The sequence below is a fragment of the Primulina huaijiensis genome, chromosome 2 (assembly GCF_012295235.1).
Source record: "Primulina huaijiensis isolate GDHJ02 chromosome 2, ASM1229523v2, whole genome shotgun sequence".
Classification (NCBI taxonomy): domain Eukaryota; kingdom Viridiplantae; phylum Streptophyta; class Magnoliopsida; order Lamiales; family Gesneriaceae; genus Primulina; species Primulina huaijiensis.
This window is the reverse complement of record NC_133307.1, coordinates 20,774,395-20,790,075: the sequence shown is the minus strand read 5'-3', so window position 1 is coordinate 20,790,075 and position 15,681 is coordinate 20,774,395. Positions and strand designations below refer to the sequence as shown.

General features: G+C 36.9%; 4 protein-coding genes and 1 long non-coding RNA gene across 11 annotated transcripts; 3 read left to right on the top strand and 2 right to left on the bottom strand.

Annotated features, from left to right (window-relative positions):
* The first annotated feature begins 1,507 nt into the window (after positions 1-1,507).
* On the top strand, positions 1,508-3,545 carry LOC140959720 (uncharacterized). The gene is made up of 2 exons (XR_012172052.1): positions 1,508-1,642; positions 3,197-3,545. It is a non-coding gene; the product is annotated as an uncharacterized lncRNA (long non-coding RNA).
* A 462-nt stretch (positions 3,546-4,007) lies between these two features.
* Positions 4,008-5,391, top strand: LOC140968740 (uncharacterized). The gene is made up of 2 exons (XM_073429832.1): positions 4,008-4,440; positions 4,543-5,391. Exons 1-2 carry the CDS (start codon positions 4,276-4,278, stop codon positions 4,651-4,653), a joined length of 276 nt encoding a protein of 91 aa, XP_073285933.1. The 5' UTR covers positions 4,008-4,275; the 3' UTR covers positions 4,654-5,391.
* Positions 4,931-8,975, bottom strand: LOC140968705 (uncharacterized). Of its 2 annotated transcripts, XM_073429768.1 has the most exons (3): positions 8,740-8,975; positions 6,549-6,617; positions 4,931-5,716 (listed from the first exon to the last, which is right to left on the bottom strand). In XM_073429768.1, exons 1-3 carry the CDS (start codon positions 8,911-8,913, stop codon positions 5,105-5,107), a joined length of 855 nt encoding a protein of 284 aa, XP_073285869.1. In that variant the 5' UTR covers positions 8,914-8,975; the 3' UTR covers positions 4,931-5,104. The 2 variants fall into 2 exon arrangements, with proteins under 2 accessions (XP_073285869.1, XP_073285876.1); XM_073429775.1 differs by lacking the exon at positions 6,549-6,617 and having other exon boundaries at positions 8,740-8,913.
* Positions 8,976-9,063: 88 nt separating this feature from the next.
* On the top strand, positions 9,064-12,093 carry LOC140968716 (adenylyl-sulfate kinase 3-like). 5 transcript variants are annotated; one of them, XM_073429820.1, is made up of 8 exons: positions 9,086-9,254; positions 9,473-9,531; positions 9,679-9,826; positions 10,561-10,710; positions 11,255-11,373; positions 11,455-11,539; positions 11,636-11,682; positions 11,794-12,093. In XM_073429820.1, exons 3-8 carry the CDS (start codon positions 9,703-9,705, stop codon positions 11,920-11,922), a joined length of 654 nt encoding a protein of 217 aa, XP_073285921.1. In that variant the 5' UTR covers positions 9,086-9,254; positions 9,473-9,531; positions 9,679-9,702; the 3' UTR covers positions 11,923-12,093. The 5 variants fall into 5 exon arrangements, with proteins under 5 accessions (XP_073285887.1, XP_073285921.1, XP_073285912.1 ...); XM_073429786.1 differs by lacking the exon at positions 9,473-9,531 and having other exon boundaries at positions 9,064-9,254; XM_073429811.1 differs by having other exon boundaries at positions 9,126-9,254; positions 9,473-9,826.
* A 1,855-nt stretch (positions 12,094-13,948) lies between these two features.
* LOC140968697 (uncharacterized) lies at positions 13,949-15,258 on the bottom strand. Of its 2 annotated transcripts, none has more exons than XM_073429756.1 (2): positions 14,358-15,258; positions 13,949-14,278 (listed from the first exon to the last, which is right to left on the bottom strand). In XM_073429756.1, exons 1-2 carry the CDS (start codon positions 15,030-15,032, stop codon positions 14,270-14,272), a joined length of 684 nt encoding a protein of 227 aa, XP_073285857.1. In that variant the 5' UTR covers positions 15,033-15,258; the 3' UTR covers positions 13,949-14,269. The 2 variants fall into 2 exon arrangements, with proteins under 2 accessions (XP_073285857.1, XP_073285847.1); XM_073429746.1 differs by having other exon boundaries at positions 13,949-14,258; positions 14,358-15,245.
* Between the last annotated feature and the right edge of the window lie 423 nt (positions 15,259-15,681).

The following is a 15,681-nucleotide window of genomic DNA, read 5'->3' as shown; positions in this document are numbered from 1 at the left end:
ATATGTAGATACATGTGGTGTAGCCTAGGCATGTTACCGGCTGAAGTTGGACCGGACCATATTTAACCGATTCTGGATTATAAAGTAACATAACCATACCATACCAATCAAATAACATATCAAATTAAACCGGTTTGGGATTTACCGGATTATGTATATAATTCAATCCATACCCGAATCAAAACGAAAGGGGTTGCACCGGATTTGATCGAACGGTTGACCGAATTAGGAATGTGTAGGAACGGTTGAGATCAGATTGAAATCATTTTTTTTAATCTTCAATGTACCTAAACATATCATTTATAAAGAAATGTATTTGAAAATTAAATATATTATTTGTTATATGTATGATTATAAATGACAATTATTAAACAACAAAATGCCAAAATTCTTTTAAAAAAAAAGGTTCAGACTGGATTGGAGTTGATCGGATCATGTTAACGGGCCGGATTGGTTTCGAATCAAGTTTTTAAAAAATCAGTCCAATTCGAATAGAATATTGGATTTAATTCAACCTTAAATCACATTAACCGGTTCCGAATTATGTCGGATTGGTTTCGGACCGGTTCTGATCAACCCGATCCGTTGACCATGACTAGGTATAGATGATTTACTTTTATCATATTTCATCTGTTGGAAAAGGTTATTATGTTTTTTTTTTTCTCTTGTAGGAGTAAAAAACTTATTGTGCTTGGCTAATTTGACGTGCTGCATGTGTGCGCCCGAAATTTGCATGGATTTTTCTAGATCTTGATGAATAATTCAAGATTTACTTGGATTCGATCTTGTATTCTTCCTATCTTTCTTACAGTGCATGGACTGCTAAAATTGGAGGAGTTGAATTTAACGTTCTGGAAATTTTTTATAATATTAACCCAAGAGTATAGTCATATGCTGATGTCTACCAAATGAGGTATGATTAGGCGAAGACGTGAATAATTTGAGGCATCTAGGCGCGCGCGCGCACACACACATATACATAGCTGTATCAGTGATGAGAAGTTAATGCCATGTTGAAGGAGTGTTGCCTGTTGGATTGTCAATTGAATGGAGTGCTGCTGTCAATGATTTGGAAAGTTTGTAAGCAGAGAAATAAAAAACAAGGAGAATCATATCCTCATTTTTTAAGTTCAATTATTCTCTCTTCTCATATTATTCTTGTGTGCATTTTTTAGGACACAAATTTCTGTTATATATCGAATTGATATAAAAAATTATAACTAATATCCAATATCGGTCGTTAATGTATTTTTAATCAACGAGTCATATTTTAAACCGATACGCAAAATTTAGCAAGTCGGAGGACTTTTTGAGGATTCAGACAATATTTTAAAAAACATACCTAAACGAAATATTTTACGGGAATGTTTTTAGGCTTAATGAGATTATTTTATTGCATAATGGACCCAAAATTTTACTTAACCTAATTAATTTTAATTAAAGGCCCATTTACTACTTATATTATACTTAAACTAAATTCCAAAAACCCTAATCTCCTACACTCACCTTCGGCCTCCCCCTCTCCCAACTCCAGGAGCCATCTTCAAAATTTGAGCAGCTTTCTCCTTAGGTTTTCTCAAGTTTCTTTGAAGGAATCTCTTCCCCGTCTCTCCGGTGCAAGTTCTATGCAAATATCTCAAAGGTTTCGAGCGTAATTATGCAAAGACACATCCTAAATCTTGTTTTTCTCATCATTCACATCATTATATGATGATTTGTGTGTTTATCCATGAGAAATTCTTAGACCTATTAAGTTGCATCCGTTTTGCAAGGTTTTGTCACGAAATATGCATACTATTCTACATGTACCTCACGTTTTCTATGGTTCTGTGCAAGGGGCTGCTAGATCTAGGTACTAAAGGGCCGTCCATGTCGAGAACTAGGAGGACGAGGCCCGAGAACACGTTGAGTCATGGTTAGACAAGGGGGCCGATTGGTTTGGCTTGGGTGCGTGCGTGTTGTCTAGATCGGAAAAATAGGAGGGCGCCGATGCATGGGACATGCTAGGGACGTGGAGTAGGCCTTGGTGGGTCTGAGACACATCCTGGAGCAGCTCGTACAAGGCTGGTCTCGGATGGAAGGAAGATCGAAGGGGCTAGCTATGAGTTAGGTTTGCGCGATCGGGTTTCGGGCTTGCGTCGTGTGGATCTCGTTTGCTGTGTGCACGGGGCTGAGGGCAGTGGTTAGGTCGGTCCAGGAGGGTCCAGAGGTGGGCTAGGAGTGGTTGGTTCGAGGCTCATCCGGTCTAGTTTGGGCTAGGATCGAATTCTTGAGGGTTAGGTACCGTAGGGTTCGAAGGAAGCAAAGCACAGAAAATATCAGCAAGTGACAGCCGTGCTTAGAGCGATCAAAATGGATGGAATTGTGTTGTTCAGTGGCTGATAGAGTGTGAATAAGTCGTGGTTAAAATTTGGGGAAGTTTGGTTGAGTTTCGGGTTGATTCGGGTTAAAACCGAGACCCCGGTCCAAATTTTAAAACAAATCGTAAAAGTTACGGAACAGGCTCGAGGTTACGTCTAGGAAATACTTTTAATTATGTTTTGAGGTGTTTTAAGGAGTTTGGTTGGCTTCGGGTCGAAATTTTGAAGTCCAGGGGTAAAATGGTCAATTAGGGCTTCTAGCGGCAAAATGATCATTTTGCACCCGGGTCGAGTTAGCGGTTCTAGCAACGACCTGAACAATAAATTTGCATGTAAAAAATGTATATGATATCATGAACATGAGTTTCTACAAAATACGAAAATACGTTGCATGATTGATTTTAAGGAAATTTACGTATATGCATGATTTTTGTAAGTGATGAATATGATGACATGTTTTGAAAGATGGAGTTGGTTGTGACTAATACGAACACGAACACGAACATGTAAGTCCAAGGCTCAATGAATGGGTAATATTGTTCCTGATGTCTTAGCCGCCGGGTACCGCAGTTATACGTAGATGGATCCATCGAATTAGAGCTGATACGAAAGTCACAACTAATGATCTGAATTCAATTAAGGAAAAGAATACGTATATGATGACATGATATGACATGATTTGATATGAATATGTTTACGTTTATGTTCATGCTTTTAAAGATCATGAAAGTTACTTTGTTTACAGTACTTTTCACTGTTGCATGATATGTATACGTACTTGTTATAACGATTCAAGTGTGTTGAGTTTTTAGACTCACTAGGTGTGAATGGTGCAGGTGAGCAGTTTGTTGATGAGGAGATTGGAGGCGCTGAAGACTGAGTAGGCTGAGCTGGGGGTACACATGTTAACCCGAGGACCTTGCATTCTTCCGCATATTATGATCACGAGTCATAGGTGTAAACAATATTTTAAATGTTTTTGCATCTCTTTATACGTTGATGATTTTGACAGACATTGAGTTCTTTTAAAACAATAGATTAGGATATTGATTTCATTTTAAGATTTAATTAACTGAAGTTATTTTTATTCAGTGGTTGGACGACTTTTTAAAATGCATGATTGACTGCTTTTATTTCATGCACGTGTTTGAGTATTTCCGAAAAGAGCTTTAAAAAAAGAAATATTTCAGTAGAATTTTATGCAGTAGACGTTTTAATATAACTAAGCACTCAAATGCTATAAGATGAGAGAAAACTCGAAAAATAGATAATTCCAGAATGAGGGGAAGAAGCTCTATTAATATAGCTTTTCGTCCGTGTGAAAACACGTAAAAAAACACGTTTTCTCGTCTGAATTTTCCCGTCAATAATCTGCCAACCCACATTTAATGCACGCGTTTTCTTCTCCTGCTGACATAAGATATGTCGGTGTTTGTAACCTCGTGCTTGCATGGACCTTTATTTTTTTTAAAAAAAAAAATTTTGTTTCTGAAAACATATTTAAAGCTAAACTTGATATATTGCTGTGGTAGCAACAGCTAGGGTGATTGATACCCAGTCGCAAATAATGGCTTCCGTGTGCATATGTAGTGTGCTACAACATTTTGAGAATGTTTCAAGATCGGTTCAGACAAGGATTGGTTGGAATATACAAATAGTTAGAAAGCCAAGCCAGCTAATACTAACAAGACAGGATGACCAAGTCTGATCTTCTCGCACTAACCTAACCCTCTTTATACTTTTCAATGCATTACAAATTTGGAGTTGGTAGCAACAGCTTTGACTTGTCCAAAAAAAAAAAAGGCCAAGTCGTAGTCTGACTTACGCGTTGGGTTTCTAATTTCTGTTATAAGAATACTCAAGATGTGCTATCTATCTTGATCATGTCACTATTTCTCTCGATTAAAATCCAGAAATGTGCCCTCTGAGATTCATCTTGGTGTTCTTCTCTGCGATACTGGCAGCTTATTTGGCATGGAATTCCTTAACTTCTTCCCAGGAATTCACATCTTCAGAAGATTTATCCCAACATGTCAATGAAACTTCTACTAAACATAAACAACGATTTCACCTTTTCAAGGTAGGCAAGTATGATGCAATTCGTTCTATATGTTTGTCCGTTCTTTCTTTTTTTTTTTCTTTTTTTTTTCCGCTGATGTTCTCTTTCTGAATATTTATTTAGATGATGCAAAATGGATTCTGGGTGTTGATCGATATGGCAAGTGGACGTTACCTGTGGCGGAGCATCAAACAAGTTAAACAGACGGGAAGTGTAAGGGTAGCAGCAAGTTAGAATTCCGGCTTATCGCCAAATCTGTGAAGCAATGACATTAATTAGCACTTATCTCACGTCATCGAAAACAATGACGTGTATCTGTTATTCTTAATTGTTCATGCTGACAAGCAGCGAAAAGCTGAAACTGTCAATTCTTTGAGAGCTTACTTAGTAGATAGGTCTGAAGTGGGGCTCGTCTTCATTCATTCCATTGTTGTTCACAAAATTAGACTTGGTAAAATATTAAATGCAATCATCCATGAAGAATTGCATGAAGTAATGTTAACACCAGCAATGGAAGAATGAATAGAGATACAAGGAAGAATCGCACTTGTTCTCACAACAAAAATAGGCAAGAGTAGATCGTATAATAGCTTTTTAACTGGAAACAATTACACACATAATATATACACAAAGATTCAGGATAACAAATATCCATTACAGAACAGCATAGCCAACAACAGCTGCTTTAGTTTAGATCAACTTGTAGCTTTATGGACATATACAAAAGAGTCAGGAGAGCACCTTGGGGCAGTGGAATATACCCTGCAAGAGTTGAGCCAAACCACATGGCAATTACCACCAGAGCAACAACGCCGCTACTTGTTTTACCACAAACCCAACTTGCAAATGACAGGAACATGGAAAGCAAAATACCACCTCTCCCTCCTAAAATCCAGGCGAGTAAATAACCAAACTTATATCCTGCATCCAGTTTGTGGTCAATCAAAGCCACAAGGCTGCTAAATGTGAGAGTTAATCGGACTCCCACAGTCTGCATCAAAAACAGAGAGAGGAAAGCTGATCGTAGCACCTCAACGAAAGAGTCTCTCTCTTCATTTAGCTTTTCTTTCTCAGAAAACTTGCTGGGGTTTTTATAAAATTGCTCTTCTTTATTATAATATTGCTCCCAATATTTCTCATTTCTCATTTTACGCCTATCGGAAGCCCATTTATAAAACCTCATTCCACCTTCATAAGCCAGATTAGAGTCCCATTCATCACCCAAAGGCCTTCTGGCACTTTCGTGACGTTGCAGGGCTCGATCATACTCATTTCTTGTTATTTCCTTGATCAGAATCTGCCACAAAATTATTGTTCCTTTAAATATATCTTGACAGTGGAAGATAGAAAACTAAAATTAGCTATTACCAAGTCTACAATTATGTGGGAGGTTCGACGGTACGACATTTAATAATGCACGAGATTACAGAGTTTTTCATTGAGAACCAATAAATGAACTCTTCAAAATATTAAATACAAACTTTCCATGCTGCAATTTAAATGAGACTAAATTAAGAAGTTTGCTAACATGCAACATGTTTGACTTCTTTTTTCAGCTTAATTTTCATATTGCTGATAAATTTGAAGAACAAAATTTAAAAATATTCCTATATAATAAACATCAGATGGTTGAAACCTTTAGGTTTAAATCAGGAAGTCACCACAAAGAAATAAACTACAAAAAACCATTAGATGTGGACACAAATGAAAATCCACATAGAAACCAAAAGCAGGAAGAACCACTAAGATGATATTAAATGTTAAACTACTATCAAATTCCAGGGTGGGACTTGGGAGTAAAATATTTGCCTACACATCTTATGGCCAATTTCATCCCGAAACTATTTAGATCACACACAGAAGTAAAACGTGGTCATGAGAAAATATGAACTGTAACAAAAATAAATATGACCTTTGAAATCAAATGTCATGTAAACTTATAATACCATTTTTATCACCCTATACTAAAATAAGAGAAATAAATACAAATTTTATTCAAATGAGAATGACACTTATCTCATAGACGTTGATCATCATGGGCAAAGATCATTCCTATTTCCTCATTTCACTATCTCCTTATTATAGGTAATGTATCACTGAAAAGACAGAGAATAAAAAAGATTTCTCACATCATATGCAAGGCGGATACTCTTGAAAGCCTCGTTTGCTCCTACTTCCTTGTTAACATCAGGGTGATACTGCAATAACAAATTAAGAGCAGCTGGATCAAAGAGATAATTTGATCTTCTAAAATACAGACATTTTTTTTAAAAATAAAAGGGTCACAAAACCACATGCACGCATATCATATAGCATACGGACTTGAGTTCAAATTAATCACGTGTTTGTCATGAAAATTACCGTGTGGGAGGGTTAAAAAGGTAATTAAACCATATACGTTACGGTTTTCTTTTTGGGTGGGAGGAGTGGGCCTAGAGAAATAGTTTTGAATTTTGCACATGGAAGCCTCCTAATAGCCCTTATTATATGGGTGACACATGCCAATAAAGTGAGAGAGATTGTTAGAGCTAGATAGATTCACGCTGACATTGAGGATTAATGTGTTATGACCATAAAGCGACCAAGGATGTGCTTATTAATGATGAGACTAGTGTCAGTCATGGATATGTTGAATAGGTTACATCCATGAAAATGAATTGTGACCAATGATGGCGTGATTAGAAGTTCCAATCATCGCAGCACTATGGCGTTCTTAGGTTAGGTGTTAAACAAGTACTTCAAACCATTAAAAGGAGGAAAGCATCCCAGTGAGGTGAGTCACATGTCATTACTTCAGAGGCTTGCAAAATAATATTTTCCGCCAAATAAGGTTGGCATTTCATTATTTAAGACAATCAATGCCACTAAACATTAAAATAAAAGAAGAGAATCAAGCATTGTGCTTTTTTTTTTTGGATAGGAAACATATATTTTATTTAATCAAAATAGACCATTACAATACTTAGCGGATGAGTTTTCCGTGAAATAATAGAAAATACAACAATTAGGTCAATACGTGACGAACTTCCAATCCCTAACCACATCTGAGATAGATAGATGACACAATTTTGGACGTTATGACTCGAGAGAAATAACAGAATTTTCAACGACTCGTCTCACTCGGTAGACAAGATTTAGGAAGTGCTGAAATTCAGGGTGGCGCATTGTGCTTTGACTAGGGATGACAATGGAGGCGGGCGGAGCGGGGCGGGATCGGCCATCCCCGCCTCCATCCCCAGTTCTATCTACTCGGGGAATCCTCATCCCCGTTTTCGTCCCCGCTTCAAATACCCATTGAGTTAAGCCAAAAATTTCTTCAATTTTCTTGAAAAATTATTGATACAAAAATCCAATAATATATATAAATAATAATATTACTTAAACAATACACATGATATATACTATTAATAATCCATCGTTTAATAAACATAAAAAATAAACTTCATCATCATCGTATTACTCTCTTCTCCATTAATGTCATTCTAGTTGGATCTAGAAGCACAATACCCGAACCCGAAAACACGCCCCCAAACCCGTCCTGTTTCGGGATTTTCCCACGAGGAAAATAGTCATCCCTATCCGCTTTGTTTGGAATCCTCATAATCTTACAAATTTGGTTGGTTAGCCACAAGCAAGGACGCGGGGAAAATTGCCATCCCTTTCCGCTTTGTTAGGAATCCTCATAATTTTACAAATTTGGTTGGTTAGCCACAAGCAAGGAGCGTGTGGAAGGTTTCTCAATGAATTGGAAATTGTTGGTTGCTTAAAATGTAAAAGGCTTAAAGCATTATCTTTTGTCCCTCATGGTTAAATGCTCCGAACTGATTAGAAAGTTACATGAATTTGACAACTTAAATTATGGCAATGATTTCTGACCGCACCCTGTCATTTGTAACTTTTACGGATTTTAGCGTTCCTTTTCCATACCCGCATTTAAATTTTAAAATTTTAGGTTAACATGTGAAAGAATATGTTGTTTGGAAAAAATACCTGGAAGCTTTTTCAGGGGAAAAATACAAAACTTCAAGATAATTATCAAATGCTGCCTTAAGTTATCAATGGAAAATTCCAAACTACATTTCTTGAATACAAAAAGGGTGGGTTTCCCTAATGAAATAAAGTAGCTAGGTGCAGTATATGATGAAGTCTACATAAGTCCATTAGAAGGTAGATTAACAGATTTCCATTTTGCTGATACACTAAGTGCTAATTACTTAATCCCCGGGAACAGTAGTTCTTGTGGATGGTATGTATGCTACACTACCTTCGAAAAGTACGATTCTTTAGCTGGAATTGGATGAAATCTGAAACATGAAATACCTTGAGAGCGAGGAGACGATAGGCTCTCTTAATATCGCTGGTGGAAGCGTTTGGCGAGACCCCCAGCACGGCATAGTGATTCCGCTGTCCGTTGGCGGCGGCGGACGCAGTGAATTGAGGTCGGCTCCGGCTCTGGGAGGTGCGGCCCAGCACGAAGTACCCGTAGGCCTGCATAATTGATCGATCGTACACTGTAACTAAAGCGCCATTCGTGGCATGAGTCGCGTGATATGCGACCTACGGGTTAGGGCACTGTATGTATGTATATGTATATCTCTTTTGATTTTGATGAATAAATATCAAAATCCAAAAAAAGAAAAAAAGAAAAATCCTAAACTTAAATTTTCTAATTTTGAATGAAATAAATATTTATACGAACCACGCGGGAATATAGAGAGGGACATAGTGGCCTCCGCCACCTTTCCTCCATTGCCCAAATTGCGTCTAGATTCAATCAGTTCCACCGCTGCAAGGAGTCGCCTCTTTTCCGATCCCCTTCTTCCCCGCGCTTACAGGTACATAAGATTCCGCCATTGTTTTCCTTCATTCTCTCTCACCTATTTTATGTATTTTGTTCTCGAAATAAATGCGGGCACTTTCTCGCTTCCGTCTTTCATATGCTAACTCATTTGGGCCGAAATTGTACCTTCTTGTTTACCAAGCGCTGCAGTGTATGCCATGAGTAGAGCCACGATTCAACATAGAAATTGAATGGAGAAATGTTTTTGGGCAGATTTAGGCTGCAGTTGGATTGATGAACATGATTTCCATGGAAGGATCTGATTTGGACAAGTATTTCAAACTTGGATTTTAAACCAGTGCATTTAATTGCTAATAAATTAGTTTGGATCAAGAAGGGATGAATTTGAAACTAATCTTAGTCGAAATCTTCCAAACACGTTGAAATTCATAATCTGAAAGTCTCTCTTCTGTTTGCAGGAAAAAGAAGAGTATTTTATTTTAATGTCTTCTGTGGGAAATTCAACTAACATCTTTTGGCACGAATGTCCTATCTCGAAGCTCGATAGGGAAAAACTGCTTAATCAACAGGGGTGTGTTGTATGGATCACTGGTCTCAGTGGATCAGGTTAATGTTTGTATGTGGTTTTTAATTTACAAGGTCTTTCTTTTAGTTTCATCCAGTTCATTTTGGTTTTGTTTTGTTTATATATGCTTCGAGTATAATGTCCTGTTCAACACACTAGTATTGTGTTCTATTAAACTTCATTTGTGCCATTGAATTGTCCTTGTTAATATCTTTCAAATGATTTGAATCATTCCTTTACTGGCACTCCCTTTTTATTGTTATATAGAAATATATTGGCAATATTTGTTCATGCTTTTCAGGAATAATAATTTAATTTCCAGGAAACACAAACTAACATAACCCATATCGTTTCAAAAATTTTGAATGAAAACTATATTTTCATTCGACTCCAAGATTCCCATATTTAATCATTATTGTTATTATAATTCAACTTTTAAGCACTCCTAAGAACAATTTTTATCACTATATCATATTCTAACTCAAGATATGACATTTTCTTTAAAATTTTAAATGTTTATTCATCAATTATAGTTAAATAACCAAAAATGTATCACATGTTGCCAGCAAATATTTTCCACAGGCACCAGAAATATAACAAACATGCATTACATGTTGTCTTTATGCTCGCTTGATTTACAAAAATGCCGAATCACTGTAAAAAGTAGATAAACCATTCTTTAGATTGTTAACAGCATCTCAGCTATCACAGGCTGTGATTGAATTGTAAAGTTTTTGTTGCTTGTAAATATCTTTTTGTTGACTTTGTGGCATAGGAAAAAGCACACTTGCATGTTCGCTCGGCAGACAGTTACATTCCCGTGGTAAACTCTCCTATGTTCTTGATGGGGACAACCTTAGGCATGGCCTAAACAAGAATTTGGGTTTCTCACCAGAACATCGAACTGAAAATATACGCAGGGTCGGTAAGTATGCAGTTTTTTTGTTTGGAATTATAAATTATCAATGCCTGAAGACTTAGAAAAGAGAAGAGAACAGTAGGGGAAGTTGTGAAATTTCATCTCCTATTCGAACATGATACTTCTGGTTCCTCTTTGTCAGATTGTTAAGCCACACAAGACACCACATTCATTTTTTTTCTCTGTTATCCTCTTTCTTTCCTATTCAAAGCTTTTCTTTTCATAATCTAGACCAAATATAGCTACAGTACATTGATATTGAACCTGGAAGTCCCCTATGTTCATTTGGTTACCAATGCAGTCTGCTTAAGCACACCAAAATCTATAATTGAAATGCTTGATAATCAGATAATATATATAGTTGAGTGCCTCGCCTTCTCTAATGAAGGCTATGTTCCAGTAAACATTTTGTTGATGCCAGTTGGTTCTTGGTATAGCAATTTTTCATAATGCTAGAGTGATGTCATTGGCTCCACAGTCAGGACATGAGGTGTATCTACTGCATAGTTACTACTTGTTTACTAATGCATCTTCTTTGTTGTCCATTTAGGTGAAGTGGCAAAGCTCTTTGCTGACGGTGGGTTAATTTGCATTGCTAGTCTTATATCTCCTTACCGTAAAGACCGAGATGCTTGTCGTGCCCTGTTACCAGAAGATAATTTTATTGAGGCAAGAATTAGTTTTCCAATCCCAAGCATCCTTACACATACAACGGAGGCCTTAAAAAAATTCATAATGCAAAATTTTCAGGTCTTTCTGAACATGCCTCTTGAGTTATGTGAAGGCCGAGATCCCAAAGGTCTTTACAAGCTTGCACGGGCTGGGAAGATCAAAGGTGCATCTTCTCTTGTCTAAACCTTGAATGCTAGAAATTCTAGATCTGTTTTTTTTTGTGGGTCAGATTTTTATAAACGGTATGATTAAGTTTCAGGTTTCACTGGAATAGATGATCCTTATGAACCTCCTTTGAACTGTGAGGTTTGTAATAATTTTAATTACAGATATTTGGTGATTCATCAGGAGTTATACATCATTCACAGTTGATCTTTGTGCTTTCATTTTTCTTACCTCACGAAGTTATGGTTTCAGATTGAATTACTACAGAAGGATGGAATCTGCCCCACACCCAATGAGATGGCTGGTCAAGTGGTATCTTACTTGGATGATAAAGGATATCTCGTAGCCCATCCCCCTGTGATGACCAATCATTTCACTTAAATATATCGATCTTTACCATACATTAAGCAATGACCCTTAATATTTTTTGGTCTCTTTTGTATGTCACTAATGTAGTTACTTGAGTAATTTTACCTTTTTCTTGAAATTATTATATGAATGGGATAGAGTTTAGATCAACTTTGGTAATCATTATTGTTCAATTCTTTAGTATCACCAATCTACTTCTTCCCTTGTTGTTCGATTTTTATCTCTGTGTTGTCTTTTATTTTTTGATTGTCTCAAATATATAGTCTAATTTTTATATTTAGAAGTATATTTTTTTAATCAATATAACCTATTAACTCAGTTTTGGAAAGATGTGTAATATTTTTAAAAATAAATTAGATAAGAATAACATAATTTTTTTAAAAATTTGTTTTCCAATAATATTCTAAATTTATGTGGAAAAACAACAAAGACTTCTATATTTACTGTGGATGGAGTATAATTGTATAAAGAAAGAAGGAAAAAATTGAAGTTACTAAGATTTATACGAACTGTAGTCCAATGTTAGCAAACTATTGAACATATCCATTTAGGTACGTTATCAACGCTTAGGGTGTGCTTGACAAGGAGTTATTTTTGTTAATGAAACAGTGTCATTGATGCTGGAATTTTATTTGTTTGATGTACTTTCTATGTCATCGGTTTTTCGTCCACTTATCTGTGAAAAATGGAGACTATTGATACTAGTGAGTGGTCAAGGCAGAAGAGTTGTTTCGAAAAATACGGGCAGAACAATGTGCTCTTGCCACAACATGCATTATTCAATCCCAATATTTACTTTTGTTGGTAATACATGGTGCAAAAATGTAAGTTCTTCATAGTGTTTTTTTTGCTTTTGATTTGAGATGAACACATTTTCTTTCATCATAAGCACTTAGATGCTTAATATTTTGTTCTTTTCTGCAATTGTTTCGACCTGTCACAAATTTAGTGTCACCGGTTTTTTGTCAAGACTCTTTTGATCTGCTCGTACGATAATGAGGAGTTGCAATTTTCCTAGTCCAAGCTTGGTTGGCTCCAGAAAAGAATAAATAAGAGAGATAATTTAGAGAGAAAGTTTGGAAACTTTTCTATTGCTCCCAAAGAACATTTACTATGAATTATTTTAAGAAAAATTGAACAGTTCAGCTAATACTTCTGACATGCTCTGTATTCAGTGTGAAATTGTTATAAACATGTGGATAATTGCCTCTAAATGTGTCCATATTCTCTAAGAAGAAATTATTTTCTGGAAAATTAATTAGTGTAAGACATCAACTAAACAAGATTAATCAATTTGTGTTAAAAGGATCGGACTAAAGATTAAATCTTTTATCCAACTGGTTGGTGTTATTTCCCTGCATCTGCAAGGCTTCTCTTTGACCTAGTACTCCTTAAGATTTATCATATTCAGATGTTTTTTTTTGTTTGGAGGTGGGGTGGAGGGGATCTTTATCTTCCTACAGTTAGAATTCTCACATGTTTATGTGCTACCTGTTATGAAACCCGTCTATTTAAAGAGTAGTTTCATGTATTTCAGTCGTAGAATGGTGCATTGGATACTATTGTGTGGGTATGAAAGGCTGTGTGGTGCCTTTAGGTAAAAAATAGTAATATTGGTGCAAAGTTTGGGTAATGTGTCAACATGTAGGCTACAACCAGGTAGGAAGCATTGGGCCATTGGCTTCTTGTGTTGGTGGTATATGTTGATGAATTGGTAATATGACATACTTGAAGTACTGAGATGTGATATTTTGAGATTGTTTTGGTTGTCTGATGAACCTCAGAGGAATTGAATGCATTGAAAGTTAGAAGTTGGCAATGAAAGAAAATTGTATTCATCGAAGATCTTTTTCTGAATGACACAATCTGTGAGTCAGAGGACCTTGCTTGATCCTTTTTCAATTCTAATTTTTGTGGTAAGCATTTGAATTAAACCCAGTCAAACAGCATTGATGTTTTATTTACTCATCTAAAGACCTTTTCCCAGGAATTCTCTGTGGAATATATAATTGGGAAGACTGGGGGCAACTTGCGTGTATATAATTTATAACTGTTGTGCCCTTTTATTACATTGATGATGTGCGTACACTTGGAATAGATTTTTCACATTAATGGATATTGCTTTAACCAAAAATAATCACACATCTTTTTACAAAACCAATAAAAACATATGAAATATGCGTTTTCTTAGTTTCTTGATCCATCCCATACCATAATTCTTCTCGTGCTCAGATAGCTGCATCGTAGTGACCCCCGAAAGTGATACGTGCTTTAGCTATTTGAACTCCTCTCACAGCACGAACTGCATCGCTTAGCCTACTTGAGTGGTTTACGCCTTGCTTGATCCTCTGCAAACATGCTAAAAGATCTATAGCACCACTTTAAAAGCCCAAAATGAAATACAGTGAGCTCGAAAATGTTTGATTTGATACGTTTTGGGTTCTAACCTTGTCATTGGCGTGAGTTTGTGTTTGAAGCTTTTGATTCTGCTGAGGATGTTTGTTACTCATGCCGTGGCTGCTGCGGAAAACGATGATGCAGCAAAGAGTGACCCCGAGTGAGCAAATAGCACCGATCCCAGTTAAGCTCCATTTCCATATGTTCGATCCTCCTCCTTCGCCTTTCTTCGAGTCCATGCTGGTGTCTTCGTTGATCTCCATTTCTGAAACACCACAAGGAACGGCGTTCTGGCCCCCCTTCTCTTCGAACTGAAAAACCGCAGCACCTTCGATCTGAGGAATGAATCCCCTACTAGCAGAACCGGACCTTGGTGAGTCCACTTTGATGTCGACAAATTCGGTCTCCTTCATTTTCTTGAAGAAAACTTGTGAAACAGGGTCTGATGATGTTGCTGGAGGCGTGATCTTCTTGATCATCTCCACCGGTGGTATAGAAGATTCTTGATCCTGTGGCTTCTTCGGAAGTCTTGGTTCCAAAAGATGAAGAGAGAGAGGTGGGAGATGATCATTAGGATGATGCTGGGAAACAGAATCAACAACATTCGAACGACATATGAAGTAGTTCATGTGGAAAACACTCTTGGGATGAATCGTCTTCCCTCCATCATCATGAATTCCAAGAAATCCCTCGTCGGGGAGAAGCTCCCACTCTTCAATATCCATCTTCTCTGGAAGTTAGTTCTTTTGCTTGGTAATGGTGGTAAATTCATTCCAATCCCGCTGTGGCTGTGGCTGTGGCTGTGGCTGTGGCTGTTTTTCATGGAGTGTAGTGAGGAATTCTAATCAAAACAGGGGGGCACCCCGCGATGTTGATGCGGATGCTGCTGTGTAATGAATGTATCTTCTTCTATCTTCTGTCTCATTTAGCTGAGAGGACAGGAGAGGGCTACGTGCCGGTATGTAGAATGGTCAATGGTCCCCCTCTACCCAGAAATAGCACTCTGCCCTGCTTGATATTTACCCCATCATTTTCTTTTTTCGGAGCCTCTTTTGAAAGTTATATTGTCACTTTTTTTATGGAAAAAAAATTTAGTCTAAAGATCTCTTAAAAATTACTTAAGTAGATCCTTGTTATGGAAGCTGATTAAGATTCCGGTTCAACCGGTCGAACCTCGTTTTTTCGACTCGATTACTTACTTCGCTTATTTCGGTTTGGTTTTGTCCTGTTTTTGTAAAAGTTCGGGTCAATGTCTAGGAGCAAACTCGATTCATTCAGTTTTCGGAAGTTTTATAGCCTTCTAGAGAAGGAGTGGAACAGTCTTCCACGGTATTGATGCTCGTTTTAGTCTTAATAACCCTATTTTTATATTAC